The 23,869-nt window shown below is 38.2% G+C and overlaps 1 protein-coding gene across 2 annotated transcripts in view; it reads right to left on the bottom strand.

Annotated features, from left to right (window-relative positions):
• Nucleotides 1-16,348, bottom strand: part of lama5 (laminin, alpha 5) — an 80,938-nt gene extending 64,590 nt beyond the window's left edge. For both annotated transcript variants that reach the window (XM_084098435.1, XM_084098436.1), the window contains exons 1-2: nucleotides 15,886-16,348; nucleotides 13,623-13,775 (exon numbers count right to left, since the gene is read on the bottom strand). In XM_084098435.1, coding sequence (XP_083954561.1) covers nucleotides 13,623-13,775; nucleotides 15,886-16,143 — 411 coding nt within the window. In that variant the 5' untranslated portion in view covers nucleotides 16,144-16,348. The remainder of the gene's footprint in view (nucleotides 1-13,622; nucleotides 13,776-15,885) is intronic.
• Between the last annotated feature and the right edge of the window lie 7,521 nt (nucleotides 16,349-23,869).

Genomic DNA, 23,869 nt, shown 5'->3' with positions numbered 1-23,869 from the left:
AGAGGAAGGATTAAAGAACAAAAAGGAAAGAATGAGAGAGAGATGAAAGGGAAAGATTGCTCACGAGGAACTAAGTATTTAGCGCATTCAGGCGAGTACGGAATAATTCTATTTCTATGTAAGGAATCACTGTGTATGTGTATCTGCCATCAGCGATGGGTAAATCTGCCAGTTCAGCTGCGTGTGAATTCGCATCTGTTCATCAGAGCACGTTAGAGGAAAGAATATGAGACATCAGGGCCTAAACCACAGTCTGAACTTTACACCAATGTGCCCAAAATGTAGAAAGAAACTTTTGTGTGTGGACCGATCACATTAGCATTAGACTATTAATAGTCTGACTTCATAATGTCAGTTCATTCAAATGACTAAGAGCTGCTGAGAAATGAAATATGGAAAATTCTGATAAAATTCCGATCAAGTGTAATGCTAGTAATATCACTATATAAAGTCTAAAAGGGAAAGAGTTTTGTTTACGCCCCTGATTATCCAGTTTTACCACAAAAAATAAATAAATAATAATAATTATACTTATTCTATCTTATTCTACTGGAAAACCATGGCAGGTGGATTTACATAGTTGGTTGAAGTTGGTCAGTAACAAACCAAGAAACATAACTATAACGATATCGATAACAATATAACTATAACAAGTCGGGTGGATTTTTATCATTCATCAGCTGGAAAAAAGTCGTTATGAAATTGATTCCAGCAATAACATTCCCCTGTGTCTTTATCATTGTAGTTTTGGTTTAGACTATTCTCATAAAACTAGAATTATAAAAACTTTATAGTTATAGTTATTATTGTTAATAACTTATAGTTATGTATTGTTGGTGTAAACAGGCCTTAAATGATGTTTAAAACAAGTTTAATATCTGCACTATATCTGCAACCCTGCTTAAAATATCAATATATCAATATCGGCACTGGCCATTAAAAAAAACTACAGCGGCCCCAAAAAGCATTTGGCAGTCCCTCCAGGATATCACGATTTTTTTGTGTGATCAAAATGACTGATTTTGTGGTGGTAATTTCCAGAAATTTGTGAAAAAATTTGCGATTTTTATATTTTATAATTAGGACATCACATTTACCATAATAGTATTATGTCAAATGCACAATAGTCATACATGACACAAATCACAAACAATGCATAAAGCTTGTTTATTTTGGTCTCATCAAATTAACTTTTAAAACAACCTATGGGTAATTTTTCTACCTGACCTATGTAAATAGGCTATTAACAGCAGGTGTAGTCATTTATACTGTAGAGCTGTGTGTAAATCCTGAGTTAAGGGGTCCTGAGCTGCAGTAGGCAACCAGTTACTTACAGTGCGGCGTTTTGCATGGCGTCCCCACTGCGTATAGCTACGCAATACGAAGTGACCGTTCGAAAGGGAACTACTCGGTTACTATCGTAACCTCAGTTCCCTGAGAGTAGGGAACGAGTATTGCATAGCCGGCCGCACTATAGTAACCTGGCAAGTTGGATGTGCAGTTGCCGCAGCACAGCCAATGAGTGAGCCAGACACTCACTGTGCTAGCTGTGCAGCTGCTAGGGCTGGGTATTGTTCAAAATCTTTAGATCCGGTGCCAATATCGATACCGGTTCCAAACGATACTTTTTTCGATACCAATTTTATGTAATCCATTTTAACATAACACATTACCTCAGAAAAACTTTGGTTTTATTTTTCAGTTTGACTCATGCTCCTAGCCAGTACACAAAGGAACAAAAAAAGCACAAAGGAACAATTTATATATATATATATATATATATATAAGAGCTCATGCTCACCAAAGCTGAATTTGTTTGATCAAAAATACAGTAAACTTGTAATATTGTGAAATAGTATAACAATTTAAAATCTTATTTGAATATATTTCAAAATCATTGCTTCAGTGTCACATGATCCTTCAGAAATATGAAAACAGTTTGCTGCTTTAACATTTTGGATTTTTTTTTCATGATTCTTTGATGTATAACATATTCAAAAGAACAGCATTTATTTAAAAACGAAATATTTTGTAACATTACACGTGACATGTTTTAAGGTCACTTTTGATCACTTTAAACTTTAAAGCATCCTTACTGAAAACAAATTCTGATTAACCAACAGATTTTTGAACGGCAGTGTACATTCAGTAGGTCATTATTGCAATATAAACACTGTCAGAGGGATCAACAAGGTATATCTTCATTTACCATTCGAAGACGGAGCAACTTTCTGCTATGTTTACTCCGTGCACTGTCAAGGGCTTCATCATATTTGTCGCGGTACCGGTCTTTGCAGCATTTATTTTACCGCATATACTGCATCGCGCGCTGCTGGCATCGAGCCTGGAGAAATGTAGATACACTTTTGATCGACTTTTCCACATCTTTAAGGTAGCCTATTGTGTGTGTGCATGCTCGCGTCTCATATGAGTATGTGCGCGGAGAGTTTGTGTGTGTGCGCTCGGGTCACATTGAGTATGTGTATGTGCGCGAGTTTGTGTGTGTGTGTGTGTGTGTGCTCGCGTTTCATATAGCCTAATGCGTGGAGAGTTTGTGTGTGTGCGCGTGCGTCTCAATATGTGCGCGGAGAGCTAGAGATATTTCAATTGGGTGATTATAATTTAATGTTTTCTGAGGTCTTTTTCATTTTTGTGATTATTTCGCGGTTAAATTAGGAATTATGCAGGATCGCAAAAAAATGCGACATTTTGTTGATTTTGCGTTGTATTCAGCGATCGCGGAATCGCGAAAAACTGGAGGGACTGATTTGGACACATCGGCCACAATTAAAAATGTAAAAATGAATTTTCATATCAAAATGTCAAACTTTTCAACCAAAACATTTCACAAATTGAAGTGTGTTAGGCTTCAAAATATGAAACAAATATAGTTCAAAATGAAGACAAAATGTCTTTGTGGAACATGTTCATCTGTTAATATAATGAACTGCACCGGTGGTTATTCTGCTGGGACATCTGTGTGAACCTGAGGGGAACTGACTTCATGCCTCCACGAAAAATAACCGTGAGATCATTTGATTAAAAATAATTGAAAAATTGGCTCAGAAAATTGAAGTGAGTTTAAAGAAAAGCTCTAGCATCAGTTGTTTGCTGATGTCACTTTATATTTTCTATCTAATTAAATTAAATTTAGACATATTTAAGTGTTTTAAGTGTTTAGTGGGTCAACCACTAAACTTAACCTTGCCAACATACCCTCACACACATCACTCGCCCTTTTTTACAGTATGTGAGCAGCCACACCTACATATACAGTACATTCATTCATAAGCTGCTCCTAATGTGTGAATATGAGCTTGAACTGTGGTTCTAGGAAACCAAAATCCGGCACATTTTAGATCTACATATTATTTCACCCTTGGTTGACCTTTCAGTTCCTTCACCCAGTTTTGGTTTGTCACTGATAGTTAATCAGCAGACTAGTGAAGCAGCGATAGGTCTTAACACCTAATCTGTAGACATGTCGCCCGTGAAAGACAGCTATCTTGCATGCAGGGCTCAGATAAGCAAGGTCACACTGCGGGGTCGTGTACCTATCCATTGAAAGGCAGCAGGATCACCCTATTGTTTCAGCTCCCAGATTCAGCCGTGAGAGAGGCCTTGGAGACATGGAGGTGGGTTTCTTTCTCAAATGCATAACGGAACAGGTTTCGACAGGAATCGGGGGGCGTTGCTGAACTCTGCCACCTTTCTTTTTAAAAAGCAATAAGACAGCCCCCACACACCATCTCAAATTCTCCCGCCTCATTTTGGGGGTCAATTGTTCATTTGGGTTTGAAATATTTTCTTGAAGGCTACCTTCTGGCCATAAGGTTGGGGAACATGAGGATCCCTGAGGTGGTGTGAATTGTTCTCATTCATTCCTATGTGACACGGCTCAAAAGCTTTTATGTCCAGCAGATCTACAAGCATGCTTTTGTAAAAGTTGATGACCAACAATTCGTAAAGAAGCATGGCATTCGTATTAGGCATAGCTGTAAAATTAACTTGTTGATTTAATATGATTAAATAATAAAAAATAATGAGACAAAAAATTATCAAAGTTAATCGTTTTTAAAATGAATTAGTCTTTATTTCTCTGCCAGAATCAAGTCCTTGAAATATCTTCATTTGGGAATTTTTATAGTAAATATTGTATATGTGTTTAATTGTGATTAATTAATTTCTGATTAAAATGTGTAATCAATTTACAGTCGTAGCATTAAGCAATAACATCACATCTAGTAAAATGTATACCGATGCTTGCAATTTTTAAGATAAATGAAAATGAAAGAAACTCAACCATGAAATTAATAGAAAATTCAGCCAATCTTATCTTCAGTTTCACTATTTCTGACTATTTCACATTAACCTCAATTATTTATCAAAGCCCTCTCCTTGAACTCAAAGTTTACTGCTTCATCACAGTCTACTCCTTATCCTCATTTCTCTCCCTCAATGTCTCAAAAATGCTGCTGAAATGCTAATATTTGAGAAAGGAGTGAAGGAAACTGCCCTGTGACGTTCAATAAAGGAGATAAGAGCAGCCTGTTTAAAACTGAAGTCAGGAAGCTAAGAGATGGGGGGGGGGGGGGGGGGGAGAAAAGTCAAATCAAAGCTGTTGCATGGTGCATGGTGAGATGAAGGCTGTGGACCGTAGTGACCTAAACATCCACTGCGAGCCAAACCGGAACACATGACTGAAGAAAGTGAACTGAACTAAAGGAATGATCGGAACATGTCAATAAGAAACTCACAATGGTCAATTATCTTCAAAGCAGGAATGTATATGGAGTTTGTATCAGCTGATCCTTCCAGCAGGAAAGCTCCCCCAGATCTCTCGAAAATCTTTTCAAACAACATCCATCCCAAGAAGAGCAAAACCAGAAATTGGTGGGATTTTAAAGGAAGAATACTAAAGTTGATACTGGATAATTCGTGATCTCAGATGGAAATAAGCATACAATGTTGAAACACCAGAAAAGAGGCAGCAAAACGGCATCTAAATTCTATAAGACTCTGCACACACACACACACTTGTGCACATGCTCTCCCCCCAATGCAATGGAGATCAGGCCTAGAGAGGATCCGTAAACAACAGTTAATCTGGAAGTGTCTAATCTGTTGACCTTGTTTATGTACTTTACAGAAAAACCTTATTCAGGAGAAATTAAGTGAAGACAGCCTCAAAATCAAACATGTCTGCCACACAGGGAGATGTGCAATGTTCTCCAGAATGTTCAGATGAACAGATAAACCTGTCAGCTAAGTGTTTATTTGTAAACATAACAGAGTTAATTTACATATATACTGTATAAAGGATTTTTCTTAAAAGGTACAGTACCAAAAGCAGTCTTGCTGAATTCTGTGGTTCAGCAAGAGGGTTTACATCCGGGTCAAAATTAAGTTTTTGCCACCAGAACCCTTTGCAAAAGACTTTTAAGGGGGCAGGAGTATGTTGCAAAAGTGTAGAATATGGCCCCTTTAATAAATAATAGGAGGTGAGCAGGTCAGCAGTGTTCGGTGTCAGTGAAGATATATGCATCTGGGGTTTAAATGCGGCTTTTGCCAACAGGGATGCTGGGGAAAAGGGGCTGCAGAAAAGCAGCAGACAAAACCTCCGTCATGATCGATGGCTAAAGTCGAGGTAGAGGACTCTAAAGAATTTAGGCCAGGAGTTCAGATCCCTGCTGTTTCTGAATTACCCCATTAACAGCCATCTCAAGCAGGAATGATGGTTCACGCTCATGCACGAGACACTCTCATGGATGTCCATTATGTACAAGCCTGCTCATATTAAAGGGAAAGACAAATCAGTGCTCTGTCATGCAGGAAAGATTGGATCATATCAAAATTTTCCTTGTGCCCTTGTATCCATGGTTCCCTCCTATTAAGGATTGTGCAACTGTTTTTTTCTCTCTCCCTTTAACAGGCCCATTTTCATGCTCGGTAAACACCATGAAAAAAAGGGTGTGTGTGCAAGCAAGAGAGCTTAGGCTTCTGTTAGTGTGTGTATTACTGGACATATATGTGAAAGAGACACAGATGAATTATAAGACTTACAGGGCACAATGCCAAGGAATGCCAACTGGCCCTGGTGCTTCAGATTTTTACTTGCCCTACCAACATTTTCAGTGGCCCGCCAGGAAAAAAATTGTTTGTTTTCACTGTTTTTGACCCATGTAACTTTGTATTCTAATAATTAAGATTGTTACGACGCCAACATTTTAGATACAGGGATATTTTACAATTCTCGATTCCAGTTTTGATACCACAGCAAAAACGACTAATCTAACTAATGTAAACTTCAGACATTATTAAAGACAAGTAAGCAGTCAGTCATAAAATAAGAACAAATAAACAAATAACAAGCGATAGCACAAATAAATTCAATAGAACTTTAAGATGTTCAGATAGGTCTAACAGTATTATTCAGGTAAGAAGGAATACAGAAATTGAATAATTAAATTAATCCTTATTAAAGCTACAAAAGTCATTCAGTCAAGTTTTTGATTAACATTAGGGACACAGACAGCAACAGGTATATTAGGCTGCTGTCACTTTGGCCATACACACTGCAGATAAATTCGGTTGTCAATTTAACTTTTTAGTGCTTAATCCCGTTCTATTTTGGTACGGAATTATAGTTCAGTAATTTACGTCTTTTTCTACAACCGAATTAACTCCCGAAAAGTGTGTACGGAACTGACCTGAACTAGTTGTTAATGACATTCAACGAGAAACATGGGAGAAGACAGAGGTCGAATGCATCTCTCGTATGTATGTGTGGTTCAAGAAATCACAGGGAAAGCGGTATGAGCCTGACTCTTGTTGCCAAGTCTTGCAAGAAAATCAGTGAACAAGAACAAGCCCCCCCCCCCAAAATGGAAATGCTTTATGCTGAAAATAAGTCCAAAATATCATGACCTTCACCTGCTCAATTTAATAACTCGCTGTATGAGCCAAGCCCAAAAACACTTATAATTAATGGACATGGCAACACTACGAGCGCACTCTGTGAATCAGCCTTTAAACAAAACAACGCCTCCGTCGACTGTGCTCTAGTTAAAGGCACAATATGTATTTTTTTTGCTTTAAAAATATAAAAAATCACTATATCTATGTTATATATTTTTTAAAGTTGTGTATTTACATTATCCCGACAGTTCCAATTAACTTCTAAATCCAGAGAAATTAATATTTTAATTCGAAGACACGGACCGTGTCTTTATTTCCGTTATGTCGCAGTCAATGGCGTCATATCCGCGTTGTCCCTGGTTTACGCTCGTGCTGCCATGGTAACCAGAGCTATGAACCAGAGCCCTCTGATAGTAACCAAGACGACAGACGTGGACCACTGTAGTTCGCAATGTCTATCTGCACGCTGTTGTTGTTTCGTTCAAACATTATGGACCATGGCAAGCAGACTTTGGATAAAAAAGGAGAACTAAAACGAGAATCAATATCAGCGCGGTGTTTTCGAGATGCCGAGAGCTCCCATAGACAGTATACAAACGAGAGCTCCACGTCCGAGACTTCGACCGCTCCTACATGTACTTTATTAAACAGGTGAGCACATTTACATAAAACTAATCAATGTTTTATAGTTCAACAACGATAAAATGTCAGAATATGATCTGTATGTTATTCTAATGTTGATCTAGCTTAACGTTACTGCTAACGTTAGTCTCATACAGACAAACTAACACATAAGTTACATTTCAACACATTCAAATGCAGTTTAGTGTGCTAGTGTAATGTTAGACCAAGTGAAACAGCGCTGCGTTACCTCACAAGTTTAATTTGTCTAATAAACTGACCTGTGAGTAGTAATTCTGCTCTTGCGTGTAGTTCGTTAGAATGAAATGTCCATATTCCTTTTATATCCGCGGGACTCGCGTCGCGTGTGGAGCCGATAGCTGTCTCTTAGCAATCCCGAACTGCTTCATATCACAGTCATGACAAAAACATCGATGTATTCAGTCATCCATAAACATTATTAGATCGGTCGGCTTGACGTTGACGACAAGATCCATAATTCTTAGCAAATGTTGCGTCATCAAACTACGCCTTTGTTATTGTAAATAGGTTAGCGACCCCTAGTGGCGAAAAAATCCCATACTGTACGTTTAAAATTGCTGAACACAGCAAGCCTTTTGTCACTGTAATATTACTCTGTTCAAAATAGCAAATACCAAACACGACACCAAAACCTTTCTATGGTTACCACGGTGTCAATCATCGCAGTTTTGGGAGTGAGTTGTGTTCTGTACACACATGAAACAATAATTTAGGGGACTCACTTCTGCATTTAAACGCGGTTGTCGCTCCTGAAACTTTGCAGTGTGTATGTGACCTTTAAGACCTAATGCATGGATCTAATTTATTGACGCATCTAATTTTCATTAACGCCTTAAAATTGCTTGCGTGTTTATATTGGAAGATTTAAAAATGAATGCAGATGATAAACTGTTTACGGAGCAAGATTATCTCAGAAGAGACATTTACTAAGTATATCAGCAATATAGATCAACAGGTCTGACAGATAAAAAGAGTGTCATCCTTTCCAATGGAAAAAGTGAGGGAAAAGCAAGCTGAGAACCGCACAATGGGAACTTTGTTTGCCAAGGTATGCAGGCCACACACACTGGGACGTCCCATACCTGAGACTATGGAAAACACATACGCAAATTTTGACATGGTAGATCTTGTACCTGAGGCATAACAGTGAAAAAGTCATTGTATGTAAAAAAATATATATATAAAAAAACCGTCATGTCATTCCAAATCTGTATGATTTTCTTTCTTATTTGAACATTTACATTTACATCTATGCATCTCGCAGATGCTTTTATCCAAAGCGACACCCAAGAGAGGAACAAAAGCACAGAAGATGATATTTTGAAACGCACACATTTGAAACATTCTTTAATATATCTTCTTTTGTGTTTTCCAAAAGAAAGTCAGTATTACAGTTTTAGGATGAGGGCGAGTTATTTTTTGGTGAACTGTTGCTTTAAGCTAGCTCCTGATCACATGATCTATACATAATGGCAGGAAAACTAATGTCATGTAAGGATAAGGTGAGCAACTGACTGTTGTAAGATGATTGAGAGATCAATACATCCAGTTTGGCTGCCTTGACATTGGATAAACTCAGTCCTTTCTAAATGACAGGAAACTGTAGTTCTGTGCGGCTCTCGTGACTGGCATCATGCCCGTCTCTGCGCATGGCACACAATGGGGCACTTTAGTCCCCACTGAGTCCTACTCAACCCCACCCCGCCAAAATACACTTGAACACACTCACACAGCGTATGGTGCAACTCTGCATTAGACATTGTCTATTTTTAACTATTCATATGCAACAAAAGGGCCCCAGAAAAAGGCACATGATTTCTGCTAAGGTTTGGAAGAAGAGTATTTTTAGGTATTTAAATGGTACTGAAAACTCGCAATATACTTTAGCGTGAAGTGCAAACTTGTACACGAGTAATGCATGTTTAAGAATTAGAGGGAGAAATAAGAAATAAACAACCGTGTATCTTTAACAGAGTGATGAAAGTCTCCCTGACAGGCTTGATTATTGTTTTAATGCAGTGTGGAGTATAATTTAGACCTGTTTCCGGATGGGACGGGATCCATCCATGATCTTCCTCAAAAGATTACAGGTTGATGACTGAATACTTCAGAAAAGAGCTTAAGTAATGAATCATCTCGTTTAAGCTTAGATAAGTGCATTAGTTTTTATTTCGCAAGCACTTATGTGCTATATTAGCAGCGAGACAGTTTTTCTTTGTCTCTAATGCTAAACTCTCAGTGATGTGCCCTGGAGGATCACACACACAAATGAGGTTACATTAACTGTGAGAATTTGGCTAGGAGAAGTCAGACAGTAAAATGAAAAACAATTTTCAGCTTAAAGGCGCTGTAAGTGTTTTTAGCTTAGCTTTTGCTTTTTTCCATTAGACTGAATTAGACTGCCGCCATGCATTCAACCACACACCTTTTCTCCAAACCTTGCCCTGGCTATGTCATCAAACCTGAATAGGCTAAAGGCAGAGAGAATTTACTCATTGGCCAAGTTTTCAGAAAAAAGAGCAAGCAGATTTCTCGTTTACAGAGCCTAAAGGCCCGTTCACACCAAGGATAAGTATAAAGATCAAGATATAGTTCTAAAAATCGTTCTTAATACACAAGAATAGCAGAGTTCACACCACAGCTATAACGATAACGGCACAGAGAAACGATATCGATGGAATCACTTTCAGAGCGATTTTATCCAGCTGATGAACGATAAAAACATTGACAGCCAATCAGAATCCATCCTGCTGTGAGCTCGAGCATTTAAAGCGGCAAACAACAAAACTGCAGCAAGCTTAGAATAAACAGAACGTTATCGTCCGCTGATAATATACTGGTAGTTATCTTTATAGTTATCATTCTTGGTGTGAACGGCCCTTAAGACTGTTAGTAATGGCTAATGTCTGACTCAAGGACAACCCTAATTCTTTCAAACAGTTCAGTAGAATATACTGGTTAATAAAAAAATATACATTTTACATCATTACACCATAACATTTTCCTTGACATCCTGGGACATATTCCTCAAATGTTCCAATAAAGCCAGATGTAGAACAAATATCTATTTATCGATTATCAGCAGCTCACTCATCGATTCAAAGCTCATTATGGAAAAAAAAAAAGTATTTATTCAAATCATTTGATTAATTGGCACCAAACCCACTGAACCACTGCTTGGGAATTACAGGTGTCTTTAAAAGTATTGACTTGTTAAGATGACAGATGAGTTGAAAAGAACACGCATAAACACTGGTTAATAATCTATTACATCTAGAGAATGAATTAACGTGTGTCAGCATTCATGTTTAGAGAAAGAGAGTGAGCAAGAGGAGACGTGAACTTTGATTGTGATGGGGAGGGTCGTTTTGTCCCTGAACAGGTTGAGGCAGATATTGAGTAACTAACATTCCAATCTAATTCATCTGCTCTGAGGGGTCAGAATGCACCTCATTCTTGCATCACTATTAATGATTCTCATACTTAGGTTTGTGGCTCTGAACAAACCTAACCAGACGTGATGCAATGAAATTCCACACCAGATTAACACGACTACAAGACGGGACAAAATCACAGCCAATCAGAAGGGCGTGTGGGCACTAATCAAATACATAATCAAATGAATAAATATTGCACCATTTTTTACTTTGTATGTAAATAGAATCCTCTGTCACTAATAGCGTATCACAATCACGGCTGGTTAGGACAAAAAAACACCTGTCGCGACTTCACGTCTAGTTAGGCCCCTGCAGTCAATAATTGTATCCCTTAAAACTCATCTTTGATAATCACAAAGACATTTTTTTTTTTTTTAAATCCCTCACTTTATTTAGTATACACAGAGCCATGAATATGCAAATGAGTCCCCGCCTCCACTCAATCAGACCATTTTGGATTACCTGATCCACTCTGTCAACTGTGGTAAATGAAACACAATGGCAAGTGGAAATATTGGCTTAACTCAACCATAATGTTTGAACCAGAGACTGATTCAGAAGAAGAGAAAGAGAGAATTATACATGAAGACCCTGCTATGTACCCTCAAACGAAAGCAAGAGCACCCACAGTTGATACTGTAATAAAATATTATATTGACAAAACAGATTGTAGTGTAATGGCATTAATATATATAGTACATCTCTCCCTCACTCTCTCTGCTTAGCAATGTATAGCTTTAGCAAGCTGGTTTAAGTGGCACTGAAAAAACACCAGCCACATAAAGGAATTCAATACAAAGCCAATCACTGCTCTCTGCCTCCATTCAGACAGAGAGGGGGGAGGGAGGGAGAGAGAGATTGAGAGAGAAAGGAAAGTAGGTTGTACAGGGTTTAGTCTGTCACATATTACAGCCATGTTCAGCTGAATTAGACCAAAACTAGATAGCCACATCACACATAAACACAATACTGCTAAAAGCGATACAACTGGACTATTTAAACATTGGTAATACATTCACTAACGTTAAAAAGACTCTTTTTAAAAATAAAAAATAAAAAAAAACTTTTATTCAGCAAGGATGCATTAAATCAAAAGTGACAGCAAAGACATTTATAACATTAAAACAGATTTTTATTTCAAATAAATGCTACTGTTTTATCAAATAATCCTGAAAAAAATGGATCATTGTTTCCTCAAAAATATTAAGCAGCACTGTTTTCAACATTGATAATAAAAAATGTTTCTTGAGCAGCAAATCATCATATCAGAATGATTTCTGAAGGATCATGTGACACTGAAGACTGGAGTAATGATGCTGAAAATACAGCTTTGATCACAGGAATAAATTACATTTTAAAATATATTAAAACAGAAAACAGTCATTACAAATTGTAATAATATTTCATAATATTTCTGTTTTTACTGTATTTTTGATCCGATAAATACAGACTTGGTGAACAAGGAGACTTCTTTCAAAAACATTAAATAAATCTTACCGACCCTAAACGTTTGAACGTTAGTGTAGAAATAATAAACAGCTCTCTGGAATACTTCATTATGATTCGTCATTAGCTGGGCTCAGTGATCAAATATTTTTTATGATGACCGTTAAACTGTATAAATTATCTTTTTGTTCCAAGCAACCGATTTCCTATTTAAATTTGCTAGTTTCTCTTATCACTTTGTGAACTTTTTCGGCTCACATAACTTCTCAAAGTAACCAAATTACTATTACTTGTATGTTCTATTTAATCTGAGTTTGGGTCATTGCTCATTTATATTTTTGTTTATAAAAGTAAGTAGGCCAATTACAGAATGTCCAGACTTTCTACACTGATTTGAATGGAAAACATGTTAAATGCAGCTGAGAGTACATACTCATTGGTAGCTGAAAGAATTAGCATAATGTTATTCATTAAATATTGAATAGGAATGTGGGAATATCTAACTTTTTGTGAATGACGGCCATTCTGTTCACAGAGCTGTGTGTGCAGATTGTGTGGGCCTGGTAATAAGTCACTCACCAAAATCTCATTTTAAATACACAAGATGTGATCCAAGCTTCTCATAATAACATCCTGCAGCCTGATCACTGATTGGTTCCCATTAAATCACAACTGAAGAGTCTGATGGAGGTCAATGGGAAACTTTTGTTGACGGCAAGTCTCATTTGGGCAGCGTGAAGCTATATGAAGACTGTTTATGTAGAAGCCCCTGGGAATGCTGGAGGACTTTAGGAGGAGAATAAGTGTGGGAGAGTGTATGTTTACAATTACAGTTTAGAAAGTAATTGTCTTTAAATGCCCCTTGGCTCTTCAGCTATTCACAAATAACAAACCTCGATACAAAGGATCAAGATGTGAAGCGTTCAGAGCAAAAAAAAAACACCTCTAGATACTCCAGACTTGAGTATGAATGGATGATATTCAACTTAGGATCCACCCTTGAAATTCTACACTCATGTGCAATCCACAAAAGCGCCTGCTGTAGCCGAGTATCGGATGACTCTACTGTACACTGAATAATCTGAACACGATATGTGCGTGTGGGCGGGGGTTTGATAAAGAGTTAGACAAATTGTAAGGAATGCATTAGCAACATACCTGTCCTAAGTCCAGAGTGACGTTGACCTCGTTGTATTTTGTACTGCGGGAGAGAGGAGGGCTTTGCCACCATCTTTCGGTTCCATCTATGGCATTGCTGATGGGATGCGCTCTGTTAGTGTCTTCTGAGGTGCAGATGTCACAGTACTGGCCCTGATAACACAGGAAGACACAAAGTTTAGCTTTTAGGTTTCCGTTTCAGCACTTTGCAAAACAAAACTGTTGACTGAGCAGTTTAATGTATCAATCTGTCACATAAATAATGATTGAATGCACAACGCTGTAGTAAGTCACATGATCAGGTAATAGCTTATCTGTAAAACATTAAAGTTGACCTGTAAACTTAACTCTTCTCCTTTAATCCTGGCCTCGAGACGCCTCGGTCACTAGATAAAACTAGGTAAAGGAAGTCTTAGGTTTCTAACGACGATCTCCTTTTAGTTTAATTCAGACGGGCTGAACGTTGAAAGAGCAAACTAACTCCTCCGTCTGAGGTGAATTCACTACAGTTGTCCCAGTTTTTGTGAGCGATATTACAGCACTGAAACCACCCACAATCCAGTTGATCCAGATGTTATAGTGAGCTCTAACTGTTGCTGTGCTGCTAAATGCTTTATAAATTAAGTTCCTGGCATAATTAAGATAGCCTATGTGATTTTCTATCAATGGAAGCAATAATTCAAGCATTTAAAAGCCGATTGAGATGCAAAGTGACCTGCAAAGGAATTGTGGCGTACAAACTGAAATGAACTTTTTGGGAGTGTTTGCAAAACACCTGATTTGCATAATTATTTTAACGAATACAGAGAGTGCGTGCAAATAAATAACTCTGATTTGCAGATGCAATACCTTCTTGGAAAATGTCCCCTCTGTTTTCTTCACCTTTTATCTGTTTATTTCTGATAGTAAAGACTAAAGGACAAAGTGAAAACTTATTTTCCATGGTAATCTGAGTTGTAAACTGTGACTGAAAAAGATGCACCGACTAAGCAAAGTAAAACTTCATTTTTGATGTCGAAATCCTTTGAAACTGTGATCAGCAAGCTTTAGACACTTGTTGCTTGTGAACACTGAGGATTTGTAGGGGTTTAGTGTGCAGAATTTTCAGTGCAAACACTGGAAGAAACCAAGGAATTCACTCCCATTATTTTCCAACTCAAACTTCTTTTAATTCTTAATATTTAGAGCTATTTGTGTACTTGGCTAGGAAAATAGATTCATTTATAACAGTATAAATAAACAAACAGGAGAAGACTCAATCAGCCATTCACAAATGTTAAGACCACCCATGTGTGAAGGTTTCTGAGATTGATTAGATAAGATTTCCTTTGACTAATCTTTCATAAGAAGGTTCGACTTACTGCCAATTGCACAGCAACCATAGTTTCTGCCAAAATACCAGTTGCTGTTACTACAGTAACATGATAAATCATACTATTCTGAATTACATTTGAATCTTCTCGTGTTTATTGTCTCTTTAAGGTAAATCGCTTATTGTATCCATCATTTGTAAGTCACTTTGGATAAAAATTTCTGCTAAATGCATAAATGTGATGTTGTGAGCAAGGCCGCAGGACGTCCCTGCAACAATCGATGAGGTCGCAACATTTTATTAACAAATTCTTTGAAGTGTGGTGCAAATGTGTGTGTGTTTGTGTTTGTCTCCCTCAAGGTCTCCTACAGGAATGCCACACATTCCTCAGGGAAAATCCCAGTAGCAGTGCTACACGGGGGTTGCGTTTTACTCCTTACAATGTTTAAACATTTCACTCACTCGCCAACAAGCTGAGTCGTGCCTCCTGAGCCCCCTGCTTATGAAGCCTCAGTGGGGGTCTCTAGGAGTCAGTATAGCCCTTTATACGGGTCTTTGGCATTTTCACCTTGAGCAGGTGCTCTCAGAATAAGATTAAGCTTTTGCAGTTCCTCAAAACCAAAAGCACTGTCCTGACTTGTTTATAGACTAACAAAAAAAGAAAACAAATTACAGTATTTTTATGGTAATAAGTCTAATTTGGAAAATATAACATGGTAAGGTGTACCATTGCAGTTCCAACTTTGAACACCAAGTAGGTCTAAATTAATATGGGAATTATTCTGTATCTGATAGCCTGTATTTGAGTACAAAAACGATTAAAAGTGCATTTCACAAAGCCAAATACAATCCATTATAAGTTATAACTACTACAACTAACATAAAAATACGCTTTTATCCATGTTTAAGTAATGTAAACTGCAGAAAAGTGAGCATTTTCCACATCTTTACCTGAATAGTCTGACTCGGGTCCCCTGACACGGGCCCCCCGACCAGCTTGCAGTACAAGTCTTGAATCGGCTGCTCGTTCTCGTCCACTCCGCAGGTTGCCGTGGCCGTGATTTTCGTTCCCTCCGCTAGATTAAAATACGGTGGGTGCAAACTGTATCCGTTCACGCCGCCGGTGGGCAATTCCTGCGCCGTTAAAAGTTCAATGAGCAGTAGCGATAGAAACACTAACACCGGTGCGCGCGGTGTTCCCCTCGCCATCTTCACCTGTGCCGCGCGCTCAACACTGTTACAACTGGTCAAAATGTCCACTGAGAGCTTGCTGCGGTGTTAATGACGGACATTTGGAGAGACCGAATAAACGGAAAGTCGTTGCGGTTTCTTTCTGTATGTTATATACAATAATACTAGGCAGAAGTGCAGTTCAGGGGGCAACTTCTCTCTCGGGCTCTGCCTCTGTGTGGGCAGTGCAGTGTGCGCGCGCGCTGAGTAGAGAGAGGGCAGTGCAGTGCGTGTGTAGTCCTGTCTCTCTCTCACGCTGCGAGACCCAATGAATAGGTGATATGTGTTATTGCTGGAGACCCCATTCCTGCCAAATCAAATCGCATATTTTTGTGTTAAAATCAATCTCATGGTAGCCTAAATATAAAAGGTAAATTCTGTCATAGCACCATTCTTTTTGTTCCGTATGGCTGCTTTCTTCTGTTTAACATTTTGACATTTAACAATGTCTTTCCATGCAATGAGAACAAAAATGACGCAGTAACCCTATAAAAGTAGGCTTCTATAAAATAGCTTATAGCCTACGACTCGTGCGCTATACTAGCCTTAGGCTAAATAAGTCTTTTAAATAGCATACAAATAGATAACTTTGTGTGATGAAAAGACGTAGGCTTATCTTCATGTCCTCCTCGCTCTCAAATGAGCGTTCATGAGAAGAGTGATGTCAGATTCGTGAATAACTCAGTCGAATCTTTTCGGTGAATCAATTGAGCATAGGCTGTTACAAAAAAAACCTTCGTTCATGAATCAGACTGATTCCGTTCTCCCGTCTGATCAGATTATGTAAGCTAAAAGGTAGGCAACGACCCAACAATTTTTGTTTCCCAGAACGTTCTTTTTTTAATGTTTGTTTTTGGTTAGACAAGAAAGTTTTCTGTACGGAAATAGAACGTTATTTTTTGGCTTGTAGAACGTTACTCTAACGTTATAACGTTTTCCCTAACCTCTTTAGCCTACTCCATATCATTAGGCTACCCGCTGTAGCCTACGGAGTAATAATAATCCAGCACTCCCGCGACCCAGTCTTTATATGATTATTAAATAGGCCTAATAGCCGAAAAATAACTATTAGGGAATGTTCTGTATAAGTTATTTTTAGGTTATTTAAAAATAACCACCCTGCAACATTCTAGGAACTTTATTTTATGGTTGCAAAATAAAACCTGAAAAGAATGTTCCTAGAACGTTATTATATATATATATATATATATTATATATATTATTATTATTTTTCAAAGAACCAAGCAGGAACCAAATTAGGGAATGTTCTGTGTTTGCTGGGGAGAGGCTGTGCTGTAGCTATAGCTGGGACTTTATTCACAATAAAGCATGCCTTATTTCTTTGAATGAAAAAGGTTTACCACATAATTATATTAAAGCCAAAAGTATGTATTAATATTTTACTTTTTAGAAGTGTAATCATTAACTGTCTTTCTGGCATCCTTCAGCTAGAAAAAAATAATTATTGACAGATATCACGTCTGCAAGATGTCTGGAAAACATTTGCTGTGTAAAAACATCTAATAAAGTTTAGAAAAGGGTGTTTTACATCCTTTCTAAATCATAAACATCTTAAAGACATCTTCTAAATGTCTATATGACGTCTGACAGGAAACGTCTCAGAGACGTATTGCAGATGAGCAAACACTCTTGCATCTTGCAGATTTGTCTGCAGACATTAATAGACATATGGGCGGAGTGATTTGGGCACCTGAGAAGCCCCGTGGTGAGGAGCAGAGTTCGCTCAGAGTTGGAGTAAATCACTCCGCAGAAGTAGCAGTTGCTTCGCCTTCTGAGAATATAGTTCCCAGTATGTATACGGTTAGAAGATGGCTGTGTCTCATGTGACCTTGTTATTTGACTTTACAAATCACAACATGTAAATAGGAAAATGTTGACGTTATTTTGTCACTTATTGGGAGCAGTATGCTAGCTGGAGCCATTTACCTCCAGTCTTTGTGCTAAGCTAGGCTAGCGGTGGGTGTGTCAGACAGAGTTACGGCACACACGGAGATGAAAAGGGTATGTATGGCCTTATCTAACTCTGGGGGATACAGTGAATAAGCTAAAGTCCCAAAAAGTCAGCGTGTTCCTTTAAGTACTGTTAAAATCTTTAAGTCTTTAACTCAAGTCGTTTTGGAATTGGTGACTTGTAACTTGTAATGGAGTCATTTTCACTGAGAGGTATCTGTACTTTTACTCAAGTATGGTTTTTAGGTACTCTTTACACATCTGTTGTTACTTAACTGCAACACAATACATGCTTGTCATTTTAAGAGCTCTGAAGGGTAAAATGTTTCCAGTCAGTACAAATCAAATGTTGTCACAAAAGACAAGAAACATTTGTAATAGCGAGCAGCAACCATTAGACCGTGCATTACACCCCCTCCAACACTGTGAGATTTCCCACCAGAGCTCGTTCACATTCCTCCACACCTCATATAGCGTCAGGCTTTCATTTTCCAGTCTACAGAACCTGAGGTTTAATTAAATGGCAGCGCTCCAGAGAACAAAGCGAGAGAGAGGGGACAGAGGGAGGAGAGGAGCAGGTGTTTTCTTCGCCCATCATTTTGACCACCTGAAACGCAGCCAGCAAAGAGGCGCCCCTCTGACTACTAGTCATAAAACGCACACACAGTTATTCACATGCATTCAGTCCAGCAATCTTTATTTGCTGCAGAACAATAAACTGTTGAGGTCAAAAGTCTGGGGTCATATTTTGGTCAAAATGAAAATTCATTCACTCACACTCTTGTTGATTTGAACTCATCTTTCTTTTCTTTTTCTTTCTGTGGAACATAAAAGGAGATGATAGGATAACCAAGCTGATTTCAAGCAGTCGAGATAAGATGGCAGCCAGATGTGCGAAGACATCTGGTGTCTTTCCATTGACAAAAACAGACAAGCATACCTTGTTCTTAAAGGGACAAGGGAAGCCGTTCCAAACCTATATGACTATTATATAAGAATATTATATTATAGAATAATCATATAGGAATTTGAAAAAAAATATCATTTGAAGAATGTTGGTCATTAAAGAGTTTTAGTTCTTATTGACTTCCTATAATGGAAGTCAATGGCAACCAAAACGTTTTGATTTCCAATATTCTCTTTCATTTTTCATTTTTGGATGAACTAATACTTCAACTTCCCCTGCTGACTCGTGTCACTTTTAATGAATGAAGCTTAAGGCTGACACACTAATATTTTAGTCTGTCCTACACGTTGACCTCTGAACTTTGCTCTCAGAGGAGTATCGCCACAAACTGGCAGGGGTCAAATTGGTGTTTGACTTTGGAAGTGTAGAGTCTTCCTGCTAATGCAACCCGAAATCTCATTCACTTCCAAACAAGAACACATTCCACACGGGGCAGACAAAAACGAAACAAGAGAGAGACAAATCTCACAACTGAAGGATGAAGGAAATGCCATCCAGCTGTCACATACTTCCTTTATGGACAAGAGAGTCAACTCAGAGTACAAGAGATGAAAGAAAGGTTCTTTGTCTGAAGTGGCTGTGTCAGTGTATTAGTCTCTAGGCCTCCTGGTTGCCAGGGATTTCATTTAAATAGTGAGAATGATGTGGAAACGCCCCGTTACACCCTTACAGACTCGGCACAGGTCAGCGACTAAACTAGGGCTGTTCTTAAAGGACAAATCCAGTGAAAAATGAACCTAGGGGTAATTAACACATGGTTACCGAGTCGATCGTTCCCTGCGATGCGTTTTCATGAAAATCGAATGTATAGAGTTTTATCTTTAAAAACAGATTAGCTCATAACACTGTAGTACAGAGTAAGTAAAAGTAAATCGCTAGTTAATACCACTAACAAGGCTCAAAATAGCCTCACACTAACACGGTAGCATAATGAGGAAACAGACGGAAAACAGTCTCGACTAATCGAGTCACGAACGCCGCGCTACATTAGATTTCACAAACGTAATTCCTATCGACCAGCTCACTTAGCACGGCGTTCGTGACTCGATTAATCGAGACTGTTTTCCAAGATGGCGCCTGTCTGTAAACGCGTAATGTACTGTCTTTATAAAGTATCTTCTTATTAAACTGTCTGTACACTTACAAAGTTCTAAATGCTTCAGTTTGCATGTAGGGACCCTCATTATGCTACCGTGTTAGTGTGAGGCTATTTTGAGCCTTGTTAGTGGTATTAACTAGCGATTTACTTTTACTTACTCTGTGCCCCATATACTAGTGTTATGAGCTATACTGTTTTTAAAGATAAAACTCTATACATTCGATTTTCATGAAAACGCATCGCAGGGAACGATCGACTCGGTAACCATGTGTTAATTACCCCTAGGTTCATTTTTCACTGGATTTGTCCTTTAAATTATTATTTTTTACAAGATGCATATACTCCAGGCACATATTTTTCCTTTCACACAATCTGTTGTGTGTCTGTGAGATTGTTTGATAATGTGTCTCAAACACAGTTCTGATGTGGGTTTTTCATGCATTTCAAAGTCAGTAAGCCACAGACGTGATCAGACAGGCCTGATCTTAACTGTGATGTGGTTCTTAGCACTTACTCACCTGTCCAAGCTGGACGGTTCAGGATAAACCAAATGTTTGTGTGCACATGAGAGAGGGAGAAAATAAAACTAGATTTGTACTTTTTCATAAAGTCCCCCTGTAGTCAATTTTCGTATCCCTTAAAACTCATATTTGATCACCAAAATGACATATTTAAAAGGTTTTTCCTTGAAAAAAATTTCCTCATGCCTTAAAATCGCTTGAATGTAACTCTACACCCTTGCATCATTTAGTATACGCAGTTCTATGAATATGCAAATAAGCCCCGCCTCCACTCCACCAGCTCAGAGATCCACTGGTTGACGATCACTCGTTGACCTGATTGGTTACAAGGTAGTTTGTGACGTCAGAAACACCAACGATTTCAAACCACATTTTTGAGACTGTCTTTGGTTCACTGCAGTTTTAAGAGGAAAATACTCAGCCAGTTGCTTTCAGTTAAAACCGCTCAAACATGCATTTGGGTCCGGGACTAGGCTTAAGCCTTGTCTGTGAAAGGTAAAGTTGCAAATATGAGATATGAAAACAATTACGAGAAATAGTCACAACTGTGAATAAAGTTGTAAATAAAATAAAGTTGCAATTGAGATTTGAAGTCATAAATATGAGAAATAGTCACAATTGTGAGATTTAGGGCCCTATTTTAACGATCTGAAACACAAGTATCAAGCGCGAAACGCAAGTAACTTTGTGGGCGGGTCTTGGGCACTGTTGCTATTATACCGGCGGGATAAATGACTCTTGCGCCCGACGCAAATCTAAAATGGGTTGGTCTGAAGTAGCTTCATTATTCATAGGTGTGGTTTGGGCGTAACGTGAAATAAACCAATCAGAGCATCATCTCACATTCCCTTTAAGAGCAGGCACGCTTGTTCTATGGCGGATTCCTATTATAACGGCGGATTTGCCAGATGCGCGCGAACAGCGGTTCACAGCCGAGGATACCGACATTCTCGTCAGGGCCGTAAAACACAGAGAAGTGACCCACGGAGAAACCCACCCAAATTAACTTCGGTTAAACGCGTATGATAATTTGGATAAATGTGTAAGCTAGATGTATGCTTTTATAATAAACTGTCTATCTATCTATCTATCTATCTATCTATCTATCTATCTATTGTAATAATGTATGATTTGCAAAAATGAAAACTGCTGCTTCTGTGTAGATGAGAGAATCAAAGTGTATGCGCGTTGTGCACACGCTACATTGATTATGGCCAAGCATGCGCCCTTAAAATAGCATATGAATAACATGCGCAACGCGCCACTGACTTTAGACTAGGTTTTTCCTGGTCAGTGGCGGAATTGTTTTCTAAACCTGCAAAATAGCACCAGGGAACGTTTGCGCTGGAACACGCCTCCTCTTTGCGCTGAACCGCCCCGAGGAGCGCAAGTTTATTTCCTAGTTTACCGACGTGCGTCTGTGGAGGGAAAAGTCCGCTGTGCGCGGGTGCAAAATAGGAATGATACATGCGTCGGTGTACAAAGTCAATTGCGCTGGGTGCAAGATAGGGCCCTTAAAGTCTTAAGGGTACACTATGTAAATTCTTTTGTTCAAAATGAATCAATACATCAGTCAATACATCAATCCTTCTTCCAAAATGTGTTTTTGTCTTACCCTGAATCACTATGGTAAGCCTGTTATATTTTAGAGGAGAGTCTGCTGGCAAAAAGAGAACGCAACAGCTCATAATAAAACAAGAACCAACATTGGCTTGGCTTTTCAGCGAGAACTGAAGGATTTGAAATGTTAAAAGCGAAGCGGAGATTATATTGTTATTACTTAACAGGTAAGTAAGGTATTTTATTGAACAGATAAATTGCCATATGTAGCTCTCTAACAAAGTTCATTGTAAAGCATTATCGATTGTAAAGGGTCGTATTAATCCGCAGTCATGCACAGCCGAAGCACAACCAAAACAATGTTCTTCCACAAAATGCATGCAGTTTTGTGCAGAAAAGTTACATAGCGTACCTTTAAATGGTATATTTGAGAAACATACCATTGAGAAATGGTCACAATTGTGAGATTGTATTAGTACATTATATTTTGTTAAATTATTAATACATTTTAAATTATTACAATTTTATTTTACAAACAATGATTTATATAATTATATATTTATAACTATATATTTAGTTATTTTTTCAAGTGGAAAAAGGCTTCTATAAAAAGTTTCTATGATCTTCTTGTTATAGTAAATCTATGAGATTGTTTAGGTGTTTTTAGCAAGCACCACTAATAAAGATCATTGGGATAGTGAGTTAGCATGTTCATGTGAAAGAGACAAAAGCACGCTCAACGTTTGCCTCAAACTCCCCCTACACAAACACACCTGCTCGACGTGTCAGACCCATCAATCCACACATTAATAATTACAGCAGGATCTCAGCACCTCTAATTCCTCATTAATGAGGAGAAAGAGACAGATAACCCACGCTAAACATTCAGCAGCATTCTGCGCTGCACAAACAATAAAGAGCAGAAAATCCTCTTGAAACCAAACTCATATTAAAGGAAATAGCAAAAGACAGGACCTCTGATTATTTTGCCCCTAGCAAAGACACGAGAGAGGAGTGCGGCATTAAAGTTTCAACAACAAACTTGGTTCCAGTTGAAACACATGGAGTTTAAGTCCTAATCCCAGAGTCAAACAGGCATGATGGGTATTGGACAAGTCTCTCCAGCAGCCTAAGCCATTTCACAAACACGTATTTTTAGTGAATAGCTGGCACCAATGATGTTCATCATGCAGGTATAGGCTATATATATATATATATATATATATATGTATATATATATATATATATATATATATATATATATATATATATATAATGTATATAGCCTACAGGCATATTGTTTTTATCAAGTTTTATTGTACTGTAACAAAACAGTGCTCTTCTTGCTCTTCATGTTCTTCCCTCAGTTTTGTTAAGCTCACATGCTTTGATGTTTAGTCTGCATGAAAAGAGATGATAGAGTGCTAACTGCAGATAAGGAACAAAAGGCCGGAGGTCTTGCTAAGTGAGCGGTGAAGCATTTCAGACAAACAGAATACAGTCTAGCCCTTTACATTAAGAGTATATCTCTCACAAAGAACACGCATATAGACAAGCAATAGACATGTGATCAACGAGACGTGGATT

Source organism: Abramis brama (assembly GCF_963993115.1).
Source record: "Abramis brama genome assembly, chromosome: 22".
In the NCBI taxonomy this organism is placed as follows: domain Eukaryota; kingdom Metazoa; phylum Chordata; class Actinopteri; order Cypriniformes; family Leuciscidae; genus Abramis; species Abramis brama.
Note: the sequence above shows the minus strand (reverse complement) of the source record. Positions and strands in the feature narration are given on the sequence as shown.